The sequence below is a fragment of the Lithobates pipiens genome, unplaced genomic scaffold (assembly GCF_037356315.1).
Source record: "Lithobates pipiens isolate NorthernLeopardFrog02 unplaced genomic scaffold, aLitPip1_a1.2 Scaffold_18, whole genome shotgun sequence".
Taxonomy (NCBI): Eukaryota; Metazoa; Chordata; class Amphibia; order Anura; family Ranidae; genus Lithobates; species Lithobates pipiens.
In genome coordinates, this window is record NW_027507758.1 from 480215203 (window position 1) to 480237731 (window position 22529).

A 22529-nucleotide genomic window follows, 5' to 3' on the forward strand; every position below is an offset into this window, starting at 1 on the left:
GGTTATGTATTTTTACATAAACATTTTAAAGTGTATCTTTTTTCCAAAAAAATGTTTGAAAAACACTGCGCACATAACGTGTGACATAAAACAAATTGCAAAAACCCACCAATTTATTCTGTAGGGGCTCTGCTTTAAAAATATATATAATGTTTGGAGGTTCTAATAGTAATTTTCTAGCAAAAAATACTGATTGTTACATGTAAACAAAAAGTGCCAGAAAAGACCTGGAGCTCAAGTATAGGTTTTTATGAGATAACGATCTCTAAAGTCGCGCATTTTTCAGTTAGCCCGTTAACAGTAGTAATGTGATCCTGGAATTAAGATGTTTTGGCTCTCAGTTTTTAATGACATGCCAGCTTGAGTGTAACAATGTGAGCAAAGAACAGACTGCTGTGCACAGTCAGAGATGGCCAGTGGGAGGGGGTAACTTTTTGCATTGTGATAGAATTAGGAGGGGCTCTCTTTAACAGCAGGGTCTGGGTAAAGACCTTGCATAGCACAGCTCTCAGTCACAGCCAGAGCACACACTACTTCTCCAGCCTCAGCAACAAGGAGTTCACGTGTGGTCGCCAAGCCTGCAATCATGCCAACTGACTTCAATGGGTACTGGAAAATGATGAGCAATGAGAATTTTGAGGGGTATCTGAAGGCACTGGGTAAGTCTGGATTGACGTCAGGTGTCTTGGCAGATTTTCCACTCCCTGGAATGCACTTTGGGGTTTTTGCTAGACTTTCTGTGGATCAGCACACAGCCTCATTAAGCATTTCACAAGATAGACTATTAAATATTCTCATATTTAATGTACAGAATATGCACAGTCTGAGTTTTCTTTTCTTAATCAAAAACTGGAACTTCTACTCATCCCCCCAGTTTCATTTTCGGCCTCACTCTTGCAGGATAATCACACAGGTTTGGCAGCACTTTGTGTGCCTTTTTTTTCTTTAGCCTGCCTTTACCGCAGAAAAATCAACAGCTGTATCAGCCTCAATTGTCAGGAATGCTAGGGGATATTTGTATTGTATGAATTTATAAAGATGGTAACAGCTGTTGCATATGAGAATACAAGTTAAGCATCTAACGATCATAAATATACATTTATTTCTTATGGGTTTTTATAAGTATGCATACTTGCATTGTATATGTTTATATGTGTGTCTCGGGCATGCATTGGTTATACATACCTAATATGTGTGCATTGGCTAGAACAGCATCAGTATTTATAAACCTGTTTTCTTCTGTTATTAAAATATAGCTCATCAGTCTTTTTGTGCAATGGACAATGTGATACATTGTGTACAGTAAAGCTTTTGTTGTCATTTTCCTGTCCCACACTGTCCACTGAACATGCTGGGATTACAGGTAAGGGCAGGCATTTTATGGGTATATTTAGGCTCCTGTAGATATGCCACCCAATCCACTTGGTTGTGGTCAGACCTCAGAATGTTTATTTATGGGCAAAAACCATTGCTGGAAGAACCAATGGATTTCCCTGGCAGATCGTTATTGTTTTCTCTAGGATAAGCTAATTTTGGGCTTATGCTGCCCCCCTTTTCTTCCATTGGCAGAACATTGCACTTTTAGTAATCTGAGTGTGTGTATTAATGTAACGATTATTCAACAGTCAAGTTGTACATGCATGATTGATTGCATTGGTTGTCTATGGCATTTTATTTCAACCAGGGTGCCTTGAGATTTCTTCGGGGGTGCCTTGGCAAAATGTCTAAAAATTGGCCCAAAATTGTATACAAAGCCACTTGCCTGCATATCATCTTGTTTAAGCCTCCCTTGCCTCTCTCCATCAGCTTTGGGGTCTCATTAGCTAAGTGATAGGGAAAACCAGAGGAACAAGAGAAAAATTGAAATACTAGTCATTACCAGTTTACCAAAGTGTATTTGCTTTGGAAAATAGATCACCTTTAACGTTGGGTGTCCTAGGTGTATTGATGTTGCTGCTTTATGTAAAACTATCAGAATAGTTTTTGCATTTTAAAATGGGGCACCTCAAGACTGTCCATAGTTTTGGAGGGTGCCTTGAGATTGTCTATAATTTTAAAGGGTGCCTTGACTGAAAAAAGGTTGAGAAACACTGGTCTAGGGGCACCTGGACATAAACTAAAATCTAATCATAAATGTAATTAGGTGATAAGTCTATCATACAAGACAGTCTGTTGGATATCATATTATAAATGCATGCTCGATATCTATGGGCACCTGTAGATATGACTGAAATAACTCATAGATGAAAACATGTGATATGGTTTCCCTACAAGAATGGATTAGAATTATTTGAAAAAGTGTAATTGGACTGGACGTCCTTCTCTTCATTCAACATCCCTTAATAGTACATTATGGGAAATCCAGCCCATTCCTGTCTGACATTTTTCCAAACTTAACTCTCATCGTCACCTACAAATTGTAGTGATGTATGGGGGGGTTTCTGTGTAAAAGATGAAGAACTTTAATAATATTTGCATGGTAATAAACTGTCCCTTACTTTACAGGACAATCCAAGCATGCCATTCATGCCGCTGGAGATGTGCCAATTTTCTCCTAATGAACAATACCCACACTTATCTTTTTTGTGTCTGTTAGATGCCACTTTTACAATATTTTATTTCTTCAGAGTTCAAATGTTCCTAATTTGTTCAATTCCAGGTTGTTAAAAGATAAAACTGGTATCCTCGCCAATAAATGTCTGACCCTGGGAAATTTGGAGGAATATTGCATGAAAGGGGTCTATCAAACAAAGGCACTTAGCAACTGTGTAATGACATCACTGCTTCACAACCTCTTGTACGCGCCATTCAATATATCAGTATAATGTCTCTTTATGCCCCGAGAGTAGTGACAGTCTCAGTATTCCAGAACGCCACATATTTTAAGCGATCAATATAGCACAGACAGGTTTATGAAACTTGTGATCTGCATTGGTGTGTGGCATGCATGCACAGTAGAGTTGTCTTTGTTAGTACCAACCCAAAATCTATGACCTTTCAACCCGAGCCCATAAACATTTGTATGTAGTAAAAAAAAATTACATAGCTGTAAAATCACATGCTGAAAAAGATCATAGATGCAAACTTTTTTTTTGTTTTTTTAATCAAAAAATGCTTGATATAGTTACACGTGGCTTGGAACATAATATAACTGTATAGGACCATCCAATTGTACAGCTATACCACAGAATCCAATACAATACAAATGTGCTCATACAATTACAAAATAAAACCACACCTTCTGTAAATGTTCATACATCTAGCTCTATATAAACTAAAATAGATCATTATTAAAAATGCATCATTGTCCATTATGAATACCAAGAGGGAGCTGAAACATGTTCAAGTGAAATTAGTATTGATACATCAAGATGTCAATTAATTCTAAACAAAATATGACCATTTGGAGTTCTTGTTAAACCTTTTTGGATGGTTAAATTGAAAAAGGTGTGGGACATTATAATACACATTCATTTTTAAAGGGCTACACAACAACGCATGTGCATTGAGGTACATTTACAAAATTTTATTTTCAGTGGCGCTGCTGCATGATTTATTTATTACCAAACTTGATTTTTTTTTTAACAGTAGATTTTATTGGACAATTCAGCATTACAGAGCAATCAGTTTGCAGTGTTACAATAGTATACAGGTATAAACATCAGTAGATCACTATTCCCTACAGAGAGTCACCTCCCAGCAAACAGTATCAAACAGTATCAATCTCAGGTGTGTCAATGCCCTCTCTGTCTTTGGTAAGTGTTTTAAACCGTTATTGCAGGTCTCATATACCTCCAAACATAACAATCGAGGAACAAAAGCGGGCAGCATGAAGAAACATGGGGGGAGGGAAGAGGGAAAAGGGCACCGCGGGGGGGGGGGGGGGGGGCGACGACACCAAAGCATACTCTAATCAACAGTATTCATGGGGGGGGAGGGGTGGGGAAGGTCAAGAATTAACCACAAGCAGTAACATAGCACAACAGGTGCCACACTTTATCAAACTTCCCAGAGCATTGTCTGCTTTCATATGTGAGCCTATACAGGGGCAGCACAGAGTTCACCGTGCTTTGCCAAGAAGAAGTGAGATTAGGGGGTTCCTCCGACTTCCATTACAGCAGTATCTCCCGTCTGGTGTAGTACAGTGAGAAAGTCAGGCATATTTTGCAGTATTTGTCCCCTTCTATGCTTTCCATATGGCTAAATATACTACCTGCACTCTTGATCCACTGATGTCACTAAGAGTGGAGGCGACAGCCATCCAATAGGGTCAAAGTTTGGGACAGGAGCATACCATGTGCCAGAATGTTCCCAACTCTGTTTTGCACCTTTGACAGCTTGGATCTCGTGGAGGGTAAATGCGAGCTAGCTTCTGTGGGGTGTAATACGCTCTATGTAAGAACTTAAGTTGTGCGAATCTATCTTTAGCTGCAATCATGGTGGGAATATATGTGGAGAGACACTCCTCCCATTCTTCCTCCCCCAGGGAAGGAATGTCAGCCCTCCATTTTTCCCAGGATGTATTTTCATGCCGTATGCTATGGTCAGAGAGGCTTCCCCATTACACTGGAAGTCAGGAGGCGCTCTATAGAGTCTGACTCTAGGGTCAAGGGTACTGTAAATTGGGCTCCGAAGGCGTGTCTCAGCTGCCAGTATCTGAACTTAAAGGTGGCTTGTATTGAGTAAAGTCTTCTAAGTTCCTGAAAGGGCATGAGTTTGCCGTACTATGTGCTTTATAGTGGTGATCCCTTTTTGGCCCAGAGAGAGCGATTACTAATTGGAATACTATTTAAATATGGTAGCATAGGATTTCCCCACAAGGGCATGTGTGGGGAGCCATGGGTAGGCTGCCTATAAACCATTCTGGCTTCCTGACAGACCTTTACCGTGATCCACATGAGGGATGTCATAAGGGGAACTGGCCTTCAGGCCTCTAAATACCAGGTTGCTCAGGGCTGTCTAGGAGCCCAGAATAGCTGCCTCAAGTGTGGTAGATGGGTTTTGTTTGGGCTGTGAGAACCACCATGGTACTGTGATAAGGACGGCTGGCCAGTAGTACATTTGGAAGTTCAGGAGCGCCAGGCCTCATCCCCACATAGGGAGATACAATACCTCCTTCACGACTCTGGGGGGTCTCCCAGCCACAAAAAGGAGATCAGTAGTCCCTCTAGTTTCTTAAAAATTTTTTTGGGTATGTGTGACGGGGTATTCCTAAAGAAAGATAGATATTTGGTAGGTAGATCATTTTCAGCAGGTTGACCCTGACTACGGGTGTAAAGGGGAGTGAACGCCATGCCATGCATTTCACTGCCAGTTGTGCCAAAAGAGGGTGTATATTGTTTTCCACATAGTCTTCAGTTTTACTACTGATTTTAATGCCTAGGTAAATTAATTCCTCTACACATTTAAGCAGCATATAAGCTATTCAAGGAACTGTGGGGTGTAACGGGAACAGAACAGATTTGTCCCAATTTATGTGGATGCCAGAGTAGTGGCCAAATTGGTTGAATAGGGACAACGCAGTGTGTAGGGAGGACGAGGTGTCTGCCAGATATAGGAGGGCATCGTCCACGTATAGTGACAATTTTTCCTTGATCAGGCCTATCTTTAGCCCACTTTCCCTTCCACTCCGAGCCATATAGCCAGAGGTTCTAGCGTGAGGGCAAACAGTCCCGGGGGAAAGGGGGCACCCCTGTTGTGTCCCCCCAGCCCAAATTGAATGCCTCCGAGATGCAGCCGTTAGTGCAGATTCTTGGCTCTTGGGCTTGTGTATAGCATCCGTTGTCATTTCAGGAATCCCGGGCCAAAACCGAAACTAGATAGAACCTTCCATAGGTAGTCCCACTCGACAGAGTCGAAAGCCTTCTCCACGTCGAGTGAGGCCACCACTCCTGCAGATCCCATGCAGGCCCCATCAATGTGTGTTAGGAGCCATCCGATGTTAATGTCCATTCCCCTACCTGGAAAAAAGCCTGTCTGGTTTGAGTGTATCTGAGTGTATTAGTAAAGGGGTGGCACAGTGGTGTAGTGGACAGCACTCTCACCTAGCAGTAAAAAGGGTCGCTGGTTCAAATCTCAACCACAGCACTACCTGCCTGGAGTTTGTATGTTCTTTCTGTGCCTGCGTGGGTTTCCTCCGGGTACCCTGGTTTCCTCCCACACTCCAAAGACTTGCTGGTAGGTTAATTGGCTTCTGTCCAAAAATTGGCCCTAGTATATGAATGGGGACCTTGGATTGTGGGCTCCTTGAGGGTAGGGACCGATGTGAGTGTGCAATGTACAGGGATAGGGACAATTGTAGACACTTACTCAGGATGGACTGGTGTCTTTATTCAACCTTACTAACTATGTAACAATCAGTGCGGTTGTTACTGTGTTGAGCCTGACAGACAATATTTTTGCCAACAACATGGCATGTACATTCAACAGGAATATAGGGCTATATGAGGAGCATAAGGGTGGGTACTCCCCTGGCTTGGGGGATCACCACTATGACTGCCTCCCTCATTGTTTCGGGGAGTTCCGACAACAATGCTGATTCAGCAAATAGGGTGTGTAGTGGGGTGTTAAGTCCCTTAAGGATTTCTGTCACTGTGATGGGAGCGGCAAGGTTGTTGCGGTAATTGGGTGTGAGAACTGGTATATCAGTTTCCTCTAGGTAGACTGTCAGGTCTTCCTCTCTATAGTCTGCCCTAGTGCTATACAGGGATTGGTAGAATTTCACAAAGCATCTGTTAATCCCGTCCGGGGAGTAAATAAGATCTCCTGTGGGGCCTAAAATGTGTGGTACACTAATACCCCCTGTTTGCTCACTGGGGAGCCAGGCCAGCAGTCTGTTGATCTCTCTCTCCCTGCTCAAGGATCCTCTGGGATTGAGCCAGTAATCTCTTCTGGGTAAGAAAAGTGTGAAGATGGAGGACCTCTTTGGTCAGGAGTTGCAGCTGGGCGTAGTGGCAGGGGTCCCGGGATCTAACAAAGTGCCTCTTCACTAGCTGCCTTCTTCTCAGCCTTTGTCAAATCTGCCCTGCATTCCCTGTGGATTCTGGCAATGATAGTCTGGTAGTGACCACTAGTGTTGGCCTTTAAAAGCATCCCACACAATCGTGGCATCGGCCGAACCAGGGTTGACTCCCCTGTAGCCAATCATCTCCATCCTAAATTTGGGGTCCACCACTGGGTCTGAGATACAGAACCTGGATACTCTCCATAGCTTATGAATCGGAGCAACCGAGAGGTCCAGACTCAAAAGCAGCAGTGCGAGGTCCAAAATCCCCCTAGGAAGAATTTTAATTCTCGGCAGGACAGGGGATCCTGCAAAGACCAGATTCATATGGAAGAAAGTCCTGTGTGATGCCAAGTGACATGTAAAAGCCCACATCTGAGGGTGTCTCCACCTCCAAACGTCAGTCAGCCCGTATGTGCCCGCCCAGCCCAGGAGTTCTGAACAGGATTGAGTCCCCGGTGTCATCCTGTCCATGCCCGAGTCAGGGATTAGGTTAAAGTCTCCTAAAATAACAGTGTTATCTGAAGCAAACTCAGCAATTTTACTTGTAATCTGGTTCAACAGAAGTAAGGAGGCTGGTGGTGGCAGATATAGACCCACAATAGTCCAAGTTAACGAGTGGATCCTGGCATTGATTACAATATATCTGCCACCCGGGTCCAGGGTCAGACCCAGGAGCCTGAACAAGAGTGTCTTAAGTACCAGGATACTAACCCCCTGGCAAAGCTAGAGTGAGTGGAGTGGTAGTGGTAGCCCACCCAGGGTTTTTTGAGGGTTAGAATTCTACTGCCGACCAGGTGTGTTTCCCGGAGCACGCATATGTGTGGATTATAGGTTTTAATAAATTTGAACACCAGGTAGTGCTTGGTAGGTGAATTCATTCCCCTAGTGTTCTACGATAAAATGTTAAGGGTCGACATACAGTAGGAGCCGCTGTCAATATGTGGGATAGGATCATGACACAATATAGCCTCTGGATCAAGCCTCCAGCCCCGGAGAGAGTATACATGAAGGAAGTGCAATGCTAAAACATCATAACATTCAAATGAAACTTAACAAAACTAAAAACATTCCATAAACATAGGAACAGATTAGCCCATGTAGGGTCACAACTCCCCACGCATCCCCCTAAAACTGAGGAGGGTTCAACCCATAACCCATGCCCATGTTGGCATGCTGGAGAGTTTCTGGGGGGTTCAAACGAGCATATCGGTTCATCGCTCTGTGGCATCCGCTGGCATAGAAAGTAAGCCGGTGGGAAAGCCAGTTCAATCCAGGAAAAAAAAAAGAAGACATTTGTTAGCACCCAATCCCCCCGCCCCCCCGGTAAACAGGAAGTGTTGCACTTGCATGATCCACGGCTTGTAGGACTGCATGGTGGATGACGTCGCTTCATCATCAAGTAATCACGAGGAAGTCACAGTTCAGTTCTCCTGACAATGTCAGGGGTACATCCTTGTGTTGCTGTAATAACTGTAACGTAGCACAACAAGTGCAACAATGCCTCTCTGGCAACCCACCCCAGGTCTTCTTGAGATTGCCTCTGTAATCTCCTTGGTTTCTCTGAGCAGTCAGGAGGAAAAGGCACATCTCAGTGAGAGGGAGTGCGGTTCAGGGTTCAAGGGGCCATACACTGGGACCCACAGTAATTATGGGGGTATATTCACCACCGAGGTTGGCAATGGCATGCATCTGGGCCACATGGCTCCATGGAAGGAGATCTCGATGTCCCTGGGCTGGACGTTTCAAGTGGAGGTCATCAGAGTGGCATAAAACTTAGGCAATTATAACTCATGGTACCCTACATCAGCGTGGACGTTACCGGGATTCCAACCATGTAGAAGTTTCTCGAGGCGTGTTGAAAAATGTTGTTGATTCCCCATCCTGCACTCTCAGGCGCGCTGGAAACAACACACTGTAGCTTATATAATGCGGGCCCGTAGTGCGGCTTTTTACCTGGGTCAAATGATTTCCGGAGCTTCTGCGTCTTCACAGAATAGTCAGGGAATATCAGAAGTTTGCAGTTTTGAAACCAGGGCCCGGGACGCCCCTATCTCAGAAGTTCAGTACTCAGAGTATAAAGGTCCTCGGCAGGTTTCCTGGGGGTTCCGGGTTAGGTGGAACGCAGTGTGCCCTCTCCACCACATAGTGGGAAGACAATTGCGCTTCAGGGAGGAGGGAGCGTAGCATATCTTTCACAAAGGTGGTCGTATGATTTCCCTCTGCACCCTTGGTAAAACCCACGATGCAGAGGTTGTTCCTCCTGCTCCTGTTTTCAGCATCTTCCACTCTGTATTCCAGGGCCTTCATTTTGGTCTGGAGAGTGCGGAGGGCCGCGGAATGTTTGAGTATCTTGTCTTCCGCAGTGCTTACCCGTTGCTTAGTTTCCGCCACTCTGGACTACAGCAGGTGGCTTCCGACGGACCACCGCTCCCCCATGTGTTGGTTCTTGGCTCGGACTCCTGCCCGAGACAAATCCCAACCGCGAAGTGGGTTTTATATCCCACGACCGATAGCAATCTTGCTGTGTAATAAATATTGGTACCTAGCACTGCATGTCTCTACCATCCATGCTATAATGATGCTCTTTATCCCTTCTCTATCCCCCTCTTTACTTCATTCCTTTCTCCCTCTCTCCTCCGGGCGCACGGGGTGTGATCTTCGGCTCCAGGTAAGCGTTTTTCTGTTACTCTATCAATGACGATTAAATGGCTGTCCCTGAATGTTCAGGGAATGAATTCCCCCCACAAGAGAGTTAAAGTATTTAAGTACCTTCGCAGACAACACATTGATATTGCTTGCTTGCAGGAGACGCATTTTTCTGAGACCTCTCATCCTAAGTACTTTGATGCTCACTTTCCTCAAGTCTTTATGGCGAATGCCGCAACTAAACAGCGGGGGGTTCTCGTGGCGTTCCGCAAATCAGTTCCATTTAGTTGCGCTAAACGGATAGCTGACCCTGACGGCAGATATTTACTACTTCAAGGCACTGTTCATGACACAGAAGTGACTATACTGACGTACTATGCCCCCAATGTGAGCCCGGGACCCTTTTTGACCCATGTCTGCGCGCTGCTGGCTTCCCACGGCAGGGGCACCCTTCTACTGGCGGGAGACTCTAACTTGATTCTTGACCCTAAAGTTGACAAACACCCACCGGGGAAAAACGGCCCGACGACTAGCGCCACTTCATTCAACCGCGCCCTGCAATCTCTGGACTTAGTTGATCTATGGAGGGACTGTCATCCACGGGGCAGAGATTATACCCATTATTCCCACCCCCACCAGGTTCATTCACGGATTGACCACATGTTTATGCTTAGGCGACACCTACCACTGGTGGAAAGGGCCTCAGTCTTGGCCGTACCGTGGTCGGATCATGACCCTGTCTTGATTGTCTGCCGTTCTATCCTGGATAGACCCCACCTTTCCCCCTGGGTCATGAACGACTCGCTCCTTTCCCATTTGGAAACTACACAGGAGATTATTCGGGCCTCTGAGGACTATTTTCGCGAAAACCTGGGTTCAGTGACCTCGCCGGTGGTCCTCTGGGAGGCCTATAAAGCAGTGTTGCGCGGACGTATAATCGGCCTAGCCTCGGTCCGGAAGAAAACTAGAGAGAAAAAACAAAGGGAGATTGAGTCCCTATTGGCAGATATATCCGAGAGGTTCAAGCAGTTCCCTACCCAGAGCAACCGCAAGCTACTGGAACGAACCAGATCTGAGCTTGACTTGTGCCTCACTGAGGAGGCCGAGCGGGCACTCCGCTGGTCCCGCCAACGATGGTACCAGAGAGCGAATAAACCGACGCGCATGCTGGCCAACAGACTCCGTACATTTGCCCCCAAAATGACCCCAATTACGCTGAGGGATCGCAATAACGTCCTGTCCGGGAACCCAAAACATGTCTTAGAAGAGTTTGGGTTCCGCCTAGCGAAGCTGTATACGGCATCGGGGGGGGCCTCAACTCAGAGGACGGCGGACTTTCTTGCGGGCCTGTCGCTCCCATCCTTGACGGGGGCTCATGTCACCCTTATGGATAGGGACATCCAACCCTCAGAAGTTCTACAAGCCATAAAAGAACTTAAGGTGGGTAAGCGACCTGGGCCGGACGGCTATACCGCGCTATATTATAGAAAATTGGCACCAGTAGTGACGCCCCATCTGGTGGCTATGTACAACTCGGTGAAGAGAGGCTGTTCTCTTACCCCGGATCTTTTGACGGCAAATGTAGTAATGATTCCAAAACCTGATCGTGATCACTCATCTTGGGCCAATTTCAGGCCCATCTCACTTATCAATATCTATATGAAGCTTCTGACAAAAATCTTGGCGACACGCCTAAACTCATTTCTCCCTCGTCTGATAAAAAAAGATCAGGTCGGTTTTGTGCCCCAAAGACAGGCTGACGACGCAATCCGCCGTATAGTGCAACTCCAACACCTAGCTCACACTCGCTCTCTCGAATCTATGCTTCTCTCCCTCGATATGACTAAAGCTTTTGATACCTTGTCGTGGCCCTACCTTATGTCGGTTCTGAGACGTTTTGGCTTCGGGTCCCCGTTCATGTCCTGGATGTCGGCTCTATACGACTCCCCTAGAGCAAGAGTAAAATATTACGGGTTTGAATCCCCCATCTTTGATATTCATAGAGGGACCCGCCAGGGATGCCCATTGTCACCCCTTCTTTTTGTACTGGCGCTGGAACCCTTGGCGGAAGCGATAAGAACGCACCCCGACATCAAAGGCATTGAAATAGCCGGTTCTCCCCATAAGATCTCCCTGTTTGCTGATGACATTCTCCTTTTTGTCACTTCCCCTAGAACCTCCCTGCCTAATCTGCACGCCCTACTACGGACTTTTGCATCACTCTCGGGGCTTCAGATCAACCCGTCGAAATCGAAAGCGTTGTCGACCAACCTAACCCAGGATCTCCTGAGGGACTTGCAAGCGGCCTTTCCCTACCAATGGGTCTCCTCCTTACCCTATTTGTGAATTTACATCACCTCCACATATCAGGCCCTATATCAGGCCAACTACCCACCACTGTTCAAGCGCTTATCGGATATGCTGACATCATGGTCATCTTTTCCCCTCTCATGGTTCGGGAGGATATCGGCCATCAGAATGGCATATCTCCCGAAGCTACTATATTACTTTCGGGTCCTCCCAATCCCGATTCCTTCACACATCCTTAATATTCATCAGCGTAGGGTCCTACAATTTATCTGGGGGTCATCCCGCCCCCGTATCAATAGACAAATCATGTTCGCTAAGAGAGCGAATGGAGGCCTTGCAGTCCCGAACCTAAAAAGCTACTATATAGCAGCCGCCATAGCACCCCTCTCTCATCTCCACGAGACGTACCAGCTCCCATTGTGGGCTACTATCGACCTACTCGACGTGGACCCCATCCCTATATCCTCCTTACCCTGGCTCCCACCAAAACACCGCCCCACGATTACGGGGCCCTGTATGCTCCACACTTTGAGAGTTTGGGACTCAGTGAAGTATTCGGCAGGGCTGGCTTCCCCCCACCTCCCGCTGCTGCGGCTGCTTCGTTGCCCCCTTTTCCCCCCGGGTCTTGGTAACTCAGCACAGTTTAAATGGTGGACCCTCAATGGTTTCGTAGACGTTCATTCCTTACTTACTCCTACTAGAATACTACCATTTGCAGCCTTGCGCTCATCTCACGATATACCCTTAAGGGAGTATTTTAGATATCTCCAGATTCATCACTTTCTGAAAAGCCTCATCAAGTCCCAGGACGCCCCTCACCGGTTGTCATCGTTCGAGAGCATCTGCAGATCCAGACCTCATTCTCCTGGTCTAATTTCTTTAATATATTCAGCCTTGATCTCCGGGAGGAAACCCCCGGTGCGATCCTATCACCAGCAGTGGGAGAGGGACCTGGGGAAACAGCTAGATCCGGAGGATTGGCAGGCGATGACCCTAACCTTGTCAAAATGCTCCTGCAACGTTATAATCCTAGAGAACGCCTATAAGGTCCTGTACCGGTGGTATTACACCCCGACGCGCTTAGCCCGCTTTGTTCCCCCCTGCTCCTCTCTCTGTTTCAGGGGGTGTGGCTAGGAGGGTACAATGGCCCAAATTTGGTGGACGTGCCCGAGGGTGTGCAGATTGTGGGTCAGGGTTTACGCGTTACTCCGCAGTTTACTCCGGGTGAACCTAAGAAGGGATCCTTTCGAGGCTCTTCTCGGGAAAGCGATACCAGAACTACTACGCTCAGAACGGCAGTTGGCACAGCATCTTTTTACCGCAACTAAGCTGACTATAGCGTGAGCATGGAGAACCCCGGCTCTCAGCTTTGAGGCAGTCAAAAACCGTCTGAATGATGTCATGGTCAATGAAAAACTGTCTTCTGTTCTCTCCGACACTCATACCAAATTTCTTAGAGTCTGGCAACCCTGGATAGCGTACCACCACTCTCCCAGATTTGATACCACCTTGCTGTCACTGTAGGAGCCTGGTGGGACACACCCCGTGGGCCCATCGCCCCCCCTCCTCTTTCTGCTTCCCTCTCTTCCCTCCTGACCCCCCTATCCCTCTGTGGCTCTCCACACCTTCTGTCTCCTCCAATCTCCTCTTGCCCCTTGACTTTCCCCCTCTTTCCTTCCCTCCTTTTTTTTCCTTTCATCCTTCAACTACACCAGATATGATCATTATAGGCTTTAGGCATACTCCAGGCCGTGTTTATGTTACATATATGTGAAAACCCAGGATCTGTTTTGATCCAGGGAATGTGTACAAGGTTACCTGGTAATTTGCTTTAATTGTACTAAACTGCAACTTTCTGTACTGACATCCCACTGTAAGCCTATTGTACTGATCCATAATATTGTTACTCTGCAATAAAAACTTTTGTAAAAGAGAAAAAAGGCCGGCTCTTCCATAACATGATATTCAGTGAATAATTGAGAGATTCTCTGAACTCCTTCCCAGAACTGTCTAATTACTGGACAGAACCAAAAAATATGGGCAATGGTGCCTCTCTCCTTTCCGTACCTCCAACACCTGTCTGATGACTCTGAAGAAAATATATTCATTCGTGATGGAGTATAACACCAACGCAGTAGTACTTTATAATTTAATTCCTGTATCTTGGTACATCTAGATGATTTAAAAGTTAAGTGTATTATTTTCTGCCGTTGGGCAGGAGTGAAGGTTTGTTCAAGATCCCTTTCCCACTTATCTAAGCTCATTATACTAATGTCCTCCGAAGGTGAAGTTAATAAGACACATATCTTAGAAATAATATGAGGGAGAGGCTCCTTCTCCTCACAATACCCTTCAAACTTAGTAAGTGGTCGACCATAACCTTCAATCGGTCCCAAGGTATCCAAAAAATGTTTAACCTGTAGCGCCTGCCAAAAGGGTAATTCATATTGTCCTCCTGATTGCGTTAACATTTCTATTGATGGCCATTTTTTAGACCTCAGGAAATGTGAGGCCTGAAAACATCCCTTCTCTTTTAAATTCCTAAATACCCCTGGCTCCAAGCCAGGTGGAAAGCATGGGTTCCCCAGGATAGGAAATAAGGGAGTATTTGCTGTTGAAAGTCTAGGGATCTGCACGGCCTTAGCTCCCATACAGAGAGTGGGTCCTATTAAAGGATGGGCTTTTAATATAGGAGGTATAGCCGCGTAGCACCACATGGCTCTATCTAAAGGAATGGAACTTAAATGTTGTTCCATAGCGACCCACCGTTTACTATCTCTATGACGGCACCAATCAATAATTCTGCCCAGCTGAGTAGCCTGGTAGTATTTATATAAGTCTGGTGCCGCTATTCCACCCGCCTCTTTAGGTAATGTTAAAAACTTCCTGTTAATCCTTGGACGCTTACTTGCCCAAATAAACTTTGTAAAAACTGTTCGGATTTTACTAAAAAAGGCCAGTGGAATCAGGATAGGTAGCGCCTGGAACAAATAGAGAAATTTAGGAACTATATTCATTTTCAAAATATTACTTCTCCCAAACTAGGAGTGTGAGGATTTACTCCATTCATCCAACAATATACTAATTTCCCTTAATAAAGGTGGAAAATTGAATGCATATGCATCTGTTAGGTTAGGTGGGATCTGTATCCCTAAGTAGTTCAACGCCGTAGCTGTCCATTTGAACTTGAAATTACTCTCCAGATTCTTTTGAGTGGAACACTCCAGTGATATCCCCATTGCCTCCGACTTGCTATAGTTTATTTTGAAATCTTCCAACCTACTTTACAATCTTTCTTTTATTTTTAGCACATATGGTCACTGCTAACCATTATTAATGTTTGGAATTTCCTTTTTTGGAAACCATCTTTCTCCAGTCCTGGTCTGCCTTAACCACCTCAGCTCCCACCAGTGATACCCATATGGGGTTATTCTGATTCATATTGGCACATTGCTACTGCATAGATACAGATAATGTAAGCACTTTTGATAGTGGTTTTGGGGGGTTTATCCTAGCCAATATTACTTCTAATTACTTTATTTTAATCTCTGCTTTCCGTGACAGGATCAGACCCTACATATAGTCTTATTATTATACTACAGCATTCAGTTTTCCACGTGCATGCTCCTGAAGAGTGGATGAATCCACGAAATGCATAGAGCTACTATATGCCATGTTTTATGCCAACTATATGTTTTACTTACTTAATGATCACTTGTAATATGTGATTTGTATTTTTAGTGGTCAATTGTTATTGCTGTATGTTTATCTATTGAATGGAATATATTGGTCTTCTTGGTGTACTCATGATTACCCTCATGCAATTTACCATTGATTTTCCAATAAATTTAAATGTTTTACACCTGCCTGCTTCTTTTAAAGTCCCAACCCCCAGTCGTCCTGATTGCTTTATTTTGAAATTAGATAGAGCTCCGTAACATTCTACTTCCCTTAATAAATTGGGTAATGATATTTGTGGGCTAGAGGGTGAAAATAATAGATCGTCTGCATATGCTGAGAGTTTGTATTCCTGATCCCCTAAGGGGATACCTTTAATATCGGGGTTCTGTCTAATTCTATTTAATAAAGGTTCCAGTGACAGTGCAAATAAAAGAGGCGACAAGGGGCATCCCTGACGCGTCCCATTGGATATTAGGAAGTTTTCAGAGTTTATCCCATTAACCTTCACCAAGGCTTGTGGCTTTGAATATATCCCTGCTATCCAGTCCAACATTCGATCCCCAAGGCCCATTTGTTTTAAAACTCCTAACATAAAGGGCCAATTGACCCTATCAAAGGCCTTTTCTGCATCTGTATTCACAAAGATACTCGGCATCTTCCTTTGGTTTGCATATTGGATTAAATTCAAAACTTTGATAGTACTATCCCTAGCTTCCCGTGTGGGGATAAACCCCATTTGGTCCAAATGAACCAGCTGCATCATAAATGGCTGTAGGCGAGATTCGAGTATCTTTGTGAATATTTTATAATCCGTATTTAGTAATGATATTGGACGATAGCTACCACATATTGACTGATCCTCGACTCCTCCTTTCCTAAACCCTGCCCCCCCCTTTCTAAGGGGTAATAGCCGGGGTCCCTCTGGGTAAAAGCTGTGGAAAATCCCTGCCTATGAATGTCCCTAGCTGTGCTTCACAATTCCATCACTATCAGTATGTAACTTCTGTTGCTTGAACAAGGTGCAGCCTGCTTTAGTAGACATAATTAGATACTGCAATGGCTGTTCAACCTCAAGCATACAGCTGGGTATCACTGAAGGATGAAAATATTAGGCACAGACAAGTATGTATGTGTTAGATAACCATAGACTGGATCATATATATATATTCTGTTAATTAAGTCTTTCAGACCTTGCTCCATAACATGCCATCTTAGATTAGACCTCGTACCATGCATGCACAGGATTAGGAGTAACTTCATTGGTAGGCTGGCACAGAACAAGGAAGATCTGCCCACAGATGATGTTGAAAATGGAGGCCCAGGATATGAGGAGGAGGAAGACTGGTGCATTAGAGCAGGGCCACACAGTAAAGGTGGGGGCAAGCAGTTATTTTTAAATGTGTTTACTTATATATTTACAATATAGTAATGGTGATAAAAAAAATAAAGACTAGTGCTCTTGCACTGTAAGAGCTTTTATACTTGCCTCTCTGCGCTTGTTCGCCATTTGACACTTCCACTTCCAGAGTGTTGGATGCCTGTGTTCCCAAGCACACGGTGGTTCCAATCTCCAACCACTATATCACTACTGAGTTCTGCACTGATTTAGAGGTCACAGGATGAAACCCTAACATTGGGTGAGGGACACAGGCATTCAACACTACCAGAAATGTCAAGTTCTGATCAATCTGACAGAGGCTGGAGTGGAAGGGGAGGTAAGACATATGGGCCACTGGAGAGGCAAGTATAACTGTGTATAGACGCAGAGACTTTCCATTACTTGACAGGGATGCTTTCATGAGCTAAATCCAATTTTCAAGATCAAGGACAATCAGTATTGAATTGTATTATTTTAAAGTTATTTGTTCTTTTTCAATAGTTGGCACAGCAGCTATTTTTTCCTACTAAACAGTAATTCTTTATACTAAATTATTACTTGTGCTGATATAAATTCTTAAGGACTGTCTACAGAAAGTCATTGGTCATTTCGTAACTCAAATAGGGCAATTTTATTAGTGCTTACTGAATACTTTTATTTGTGCTTACTGAATACTCAAATAATATTGGTTAAGTCTTCACGAAACCAGCCTAACATACTAGATATCCTTAACCATAACAGCAGGAGATTCTGGCTTACCTGAGGCTAGCCACAAACAGTAAATGTATTGTTCATCATAGCACTGTGAACATGCATACCTAACCCAGCCTGATTTGCTTAGCCCTAATTTTTTTATAGGGGAAACGATTTTGGAAATTGACTCAGAACCCCAGTACTGTAAGATGCCACCCACCACGGTGATTTGATAAAAAGTCTTTTTGTGCTTTTCTGACATTAAATAGAGGTTTTTAGCACAAGTATGTGTGTGTGTGTTGTATGTATTTTTGGATTTTTTTTTTGTTCAAGATTGTAAGTTTATATGAAAAAAACGATCTGTTCATCCTTTGGTTCAAAGTGCTAACAGACAGTGCTTGTCTGTAAAGACTCTCATCTGCATGTATTGAAACACCCATCATACCCCTAGTAGTTGCATACTATGCATTTTTTTTTATTATAGTAAGTAGTATTTTCTTCTAAAGCATTGAAGTGATTTGGTAATGTGTGCCGTAATAATTGGTGTGAGTTTGAATGTTCGGTTTATTTTAACCTCCCAATTATATATCAGGGACATAATACATATTAAGTGAAATCTGTATAATTCTATAAAACTTGCTGAGCCAAAGCCTCTTTATTTTCACCCCTAAGTCCCCACACATTGTATAAATTGCAGTGATTCCATTGGAATGTTGATCCTGAATGTATACACACATATGGCTTTTGTCCTCTAAGCAGGATAAAGGTCCTTAATTGAGGGGCCAGGTCACTACTGATTAGAGGCTGCTCAGGTATGAGGGTTTCCCTTGACAGACAATAAAATTCTTCTTCTCTCCTTCCTACACAGACGTCAATATTGCTCTGAGGAAGATCGCAACTCTATTGAAGCCGGACAAAGATATCATTCAGAATGGGGAGCACATGGAGATTAAGACACTGACCACTTTTAGGAACTACATCATGGAGTTTGATGTGGGAAAGGAGTTTGAAGAGGATTTGTCTGGAGTAGATTATCGCAAATGTATGGTAAGAATTAAGGCCAGATTAGCCCATTTCTTTAACAAAGAGTTCCTTAGTGAGCAGATTGGTTCTATATTCTCTTGGTGTGTTGGCCTCTACTACTAGATTTTATGTATTCAGCACTCTTTCAGTAGAGCTCTTGTTTATTCATCCTACATACTGTCAACCAGTTTTCCTGGACAGCTGTACATGAAAGTGTTATCTGAATGCTAATCTTGCTGTACAAACTGCTTCCAAGGTAAAGGTTCATTCAGTTACATGAAATGACTCTTGTTTTTGAAGAAGTTTTGATAATTCTGACATTTCCTTTTGTCACTGGGGAAATTAATAACATTCGGGAACTAATTCTTACTGGTGTAGGCACCATTTACATGGGCGTTTGGCCATGCAGCGCATCCCAGCGGCAGGAATCTGTTGATTCCTGAAGCTGGGATTGACAGCTGTGAGTAAATAGCAGTGGGCGCCGAATTTGTACACTGAAATGACAGGCTGTTGACAGCCGACCATGTATTCATGCCTGTTCACACAGCCAGCAATCACAGGATGTGATTGCGGCTGGACAAATTTTGCGTGCTTCCAGCTGTAATCACTGGTTTTGCAAGCGGGCATGAACAGCTGCGACCACCTACATCCTGTCGTTACAGTGTGCAGGCTTGGTGGCTGCTGCTATCCACACACAGCTACCAATTCCAGCAGCAGGAATGAGTCAATTCCTGCTGCTGAGCTTTGCAATGTGGCAAAATGCCCATGTGACTAGTGTCTCAAATCTGTTAAAATTGTGGCTCTGTACTGGTCTTCAGGCAGTGAAAACCAACATTTTGTCCTGCCCCTGTTTATATACAAAATGCATTGAAACTACTGTAGCGATACCCCCAAAGGAGCTGCTTTTGTATGTTCAGTCCGTTACTCTGCCTCTCGACCCTAATAACAGTCTCAGCCCCCTGTGGCACACCTGGCAATAGTGTAAGTGCAATGACCAATGAGAAACACAAATATTATGATAAAACACAGAAAATATATTTACTGCAATATTTCTGTGGAAGAATAACAGACAGTAACAGTATATATCCAAGTAATCAATAACTGAGATTTAAGAGCAATATAGCTCTCAATTCTATATTCAAGCTGCTTTCAGGGTCTTCTAAATACTAGAATGTCCCCAAGAGCAGAGGGACACTTAATTGGCAAATAAAGCACAATATGACACTTTAAATCAGATTGATGACCTTTACTCAGGTTGGCTCTATGAGTCCAAGCAGGAGGAGAGCAGAGGAATGACCCTCTTTGTGTCAGGTCTCTCTCTCCTGTCCCCTGACACCACAGGCCCAACTTTTAATACTTTATTCAAATCAACATGAAAAGGCTTAACTTTATACATAAACTGTCCCACACACCCAATGCACATACAGAGTCCTGAGTATGTGTGTGCGGATCCATATGCCACTAGTAGCTTCAGTCCTTTTGAAGAAAAGATAAAACGTTGTTTCTTCAGCTAGCCACTTTAGTTGGTGCACTTAAACCCCTGGATAGCAGGGCCAAACAAAACAACTGGCCTGGATTATCAAGTAAAGCAGGCAGGACCTTTCTCAGCAAGGTGAGAGGACAATGATGTCTGTATACAGTGTCCCCATAAATGGATGGCCTTATCCCTGTGGCACTACAAGTGTCAGCAAGATGACTGCCAGCAATGATGTCTGTATACAGTGTTCAATTAACTCCTTCTGTGGTGCAGTGTCCTTGTTTCCTGTCTGCTTTGTGCTGACTGAATTCTCCTCTAGAAATCAAAATGGAGTCTCTCCCTCCTAGATTGTAAGCTCTAACATTCAGGGCTCTCTGATTCCCCCTGTATCAAATTGTATTGTAATTGTACTGTCTGCCCTAATGTTGTAAAGCGCTGCGCAAACTGTCGGTGCTATATAAATCCTGTATAATAATAATAATATTATTTACAACTCAATATTTACATAAACACATCATAGAACATACATAACAATTAATACTTGGGTCATCCAGGCCACGCCCCAACATGGTGGTTACACGTTTGATAGATCACCTCTTCTCCCTGCTGTTTGCTCTGCAAGGGATTCCCGGAACAGCTGGTTAAAGTCACGGTCAAACGATCTGCACCTAATACCTGCTGCAAAGTCCACAACATGTTCTGGTTACAAAGAGTCAAACTGTTCCCATATTTACATGAGCCACACAAAAAAGAGACATTGGTAGTTTATGTGCCTTAAATGCAGCAACAAAGTGGTGTGGATATACAGTACATAAGACCTTCCATGTAGCTATGGGGCTAAGTGATTTTCCATGGGGTGGCTTTGGCATTTAGACAAAGTGGGCTTGATTTACTAAAACTGGAGAGTGCAAAATCTGGTGCAGCTGTGCATGGTAGCCAATCAGCTTCTAACTTCAGCTTGTTCAATTAAGCTTTGACTGTAATACCTAGAAGCTGGTTTCTATGCAGAGCTGCACTCGATTTTACAGATTGGTAAATCAACCCCAGTGTGTTACGGTGCAAATTCTGAGTGACCATGTGGACATACTCATACAAATGTCTTTGTAATGCGCCCCAGGGCAGACTCTGCAGTTTGAATGAAGCAATAGGAAGTTCTGGAGCTGCAAATGTACTGCTGAAATGCGTAATACCGCGTACACACGACCGGACTTTCTGGCAGACTAGCTCCAACAGAATCAGTCCATTGGACAGTCCGATTGTGTGTGGGCTAATCCGATTGTTTTTCATTTAAAAAAATCAGACGGACCTAGAAATAGAACATGTTTCAAATCTGTCCGACGGACTCAATTCCTATCGGGAAAACCGTTTGTCTTTATGCTGGTCCGACGTACCAAATACGATGCAAGGGAAGCTATTGGCTACTGACTATTGAACTTCCTTTTTTAGTCCCATCTTACGTCATCACGTTCAAAACGAACGGACTTTCACACAGACTTAGTCCGTTCATGTGTGTGCAAGTCCGGAAGTCCGTCAGGAAGACCATCGGACCTTTTCTGCCGGAAAGTTTGGTCGTGTGTACATGGCATTAGAGTAATAATGAGCAGATCTGCTACACTCTGCCTGATATTGCCCCCAAGCTTCCAGGCCCTGTTCAAAGCAAGACATTACAAGAAGACTCATTCTATCTTAACTTCTATAGTGAATGAGTCAAAAGCCTCTTCTGCCATGGTAGGATAGCTGCTATTGGATGCTGGACTGGATGAGTTAAGTATATACCATGATATTTCCAGGTAATGCATAACTCATCCTATAGCATATATAGTATAGTAATGGAGACCTGTGAAAATCTGCAAAGAACTGCAAATTTCCCTGATTTCTGCACTGGCTCCTCCAGTTTTCATATTTATGTTGTGGGCTACATGAAACATATGTTGTACAGATACAGAATGGGCATACATATTCCAATAACTAACACTAGAATGTTTGAAGTAACAGTTTTACTTGTAGAGAAGTAATTGATAAAAACGTGTTTCTTTTTATAGAATAATGTTTTATTCACTACAAAATTCCAATTAAGTAGAGCATAATAAAAAAAAAGTAGAAGTTAGATCTTATACAACAATAATCCATTAGCATCAGACTGGTACATATAGCCGGGATAGATAAATGAAGACAAGAATGTAACTTTGCATAGTTTTAGAAGGAAAATCTCCATATAAGCCCTTGTACACACGGTCGGAGAATCCGTCGGATTGTTGGAAATATTTCCCGACCAACTGGGCCGATCGGACATACTCCGATCATGTGTAGAGAAT

At 43.9% G+C, this 22529-nt stretch overlaps 1 protein-coding gene across 1 annotated transcript in view; it reads left to right on the forward strand.

The window, feature by feature from the left end:
* The first annotated feature begins 451 nt into the window (after positions 1–451).
* The window catches only part of LOC143988660 (retinol-binding protein 1-like), a 48132-nt gene continuing 26054 nt past the window's right edge, over positions 452–22529 (forward strand). The window contains exons 1-2 of the mRNA XM_077488387.1: positions 452–659; positions 18583–18761. Of these exons, the coding sequence (XP_077344513.1) occupies positions 587–659; positions 18583–18761 (252 nt within the window). The 5' untranslated portion in view covers positions 452–586. The remainder of the gene's footprint in view (positions 660–18582; positions 18762–22529) is intronic.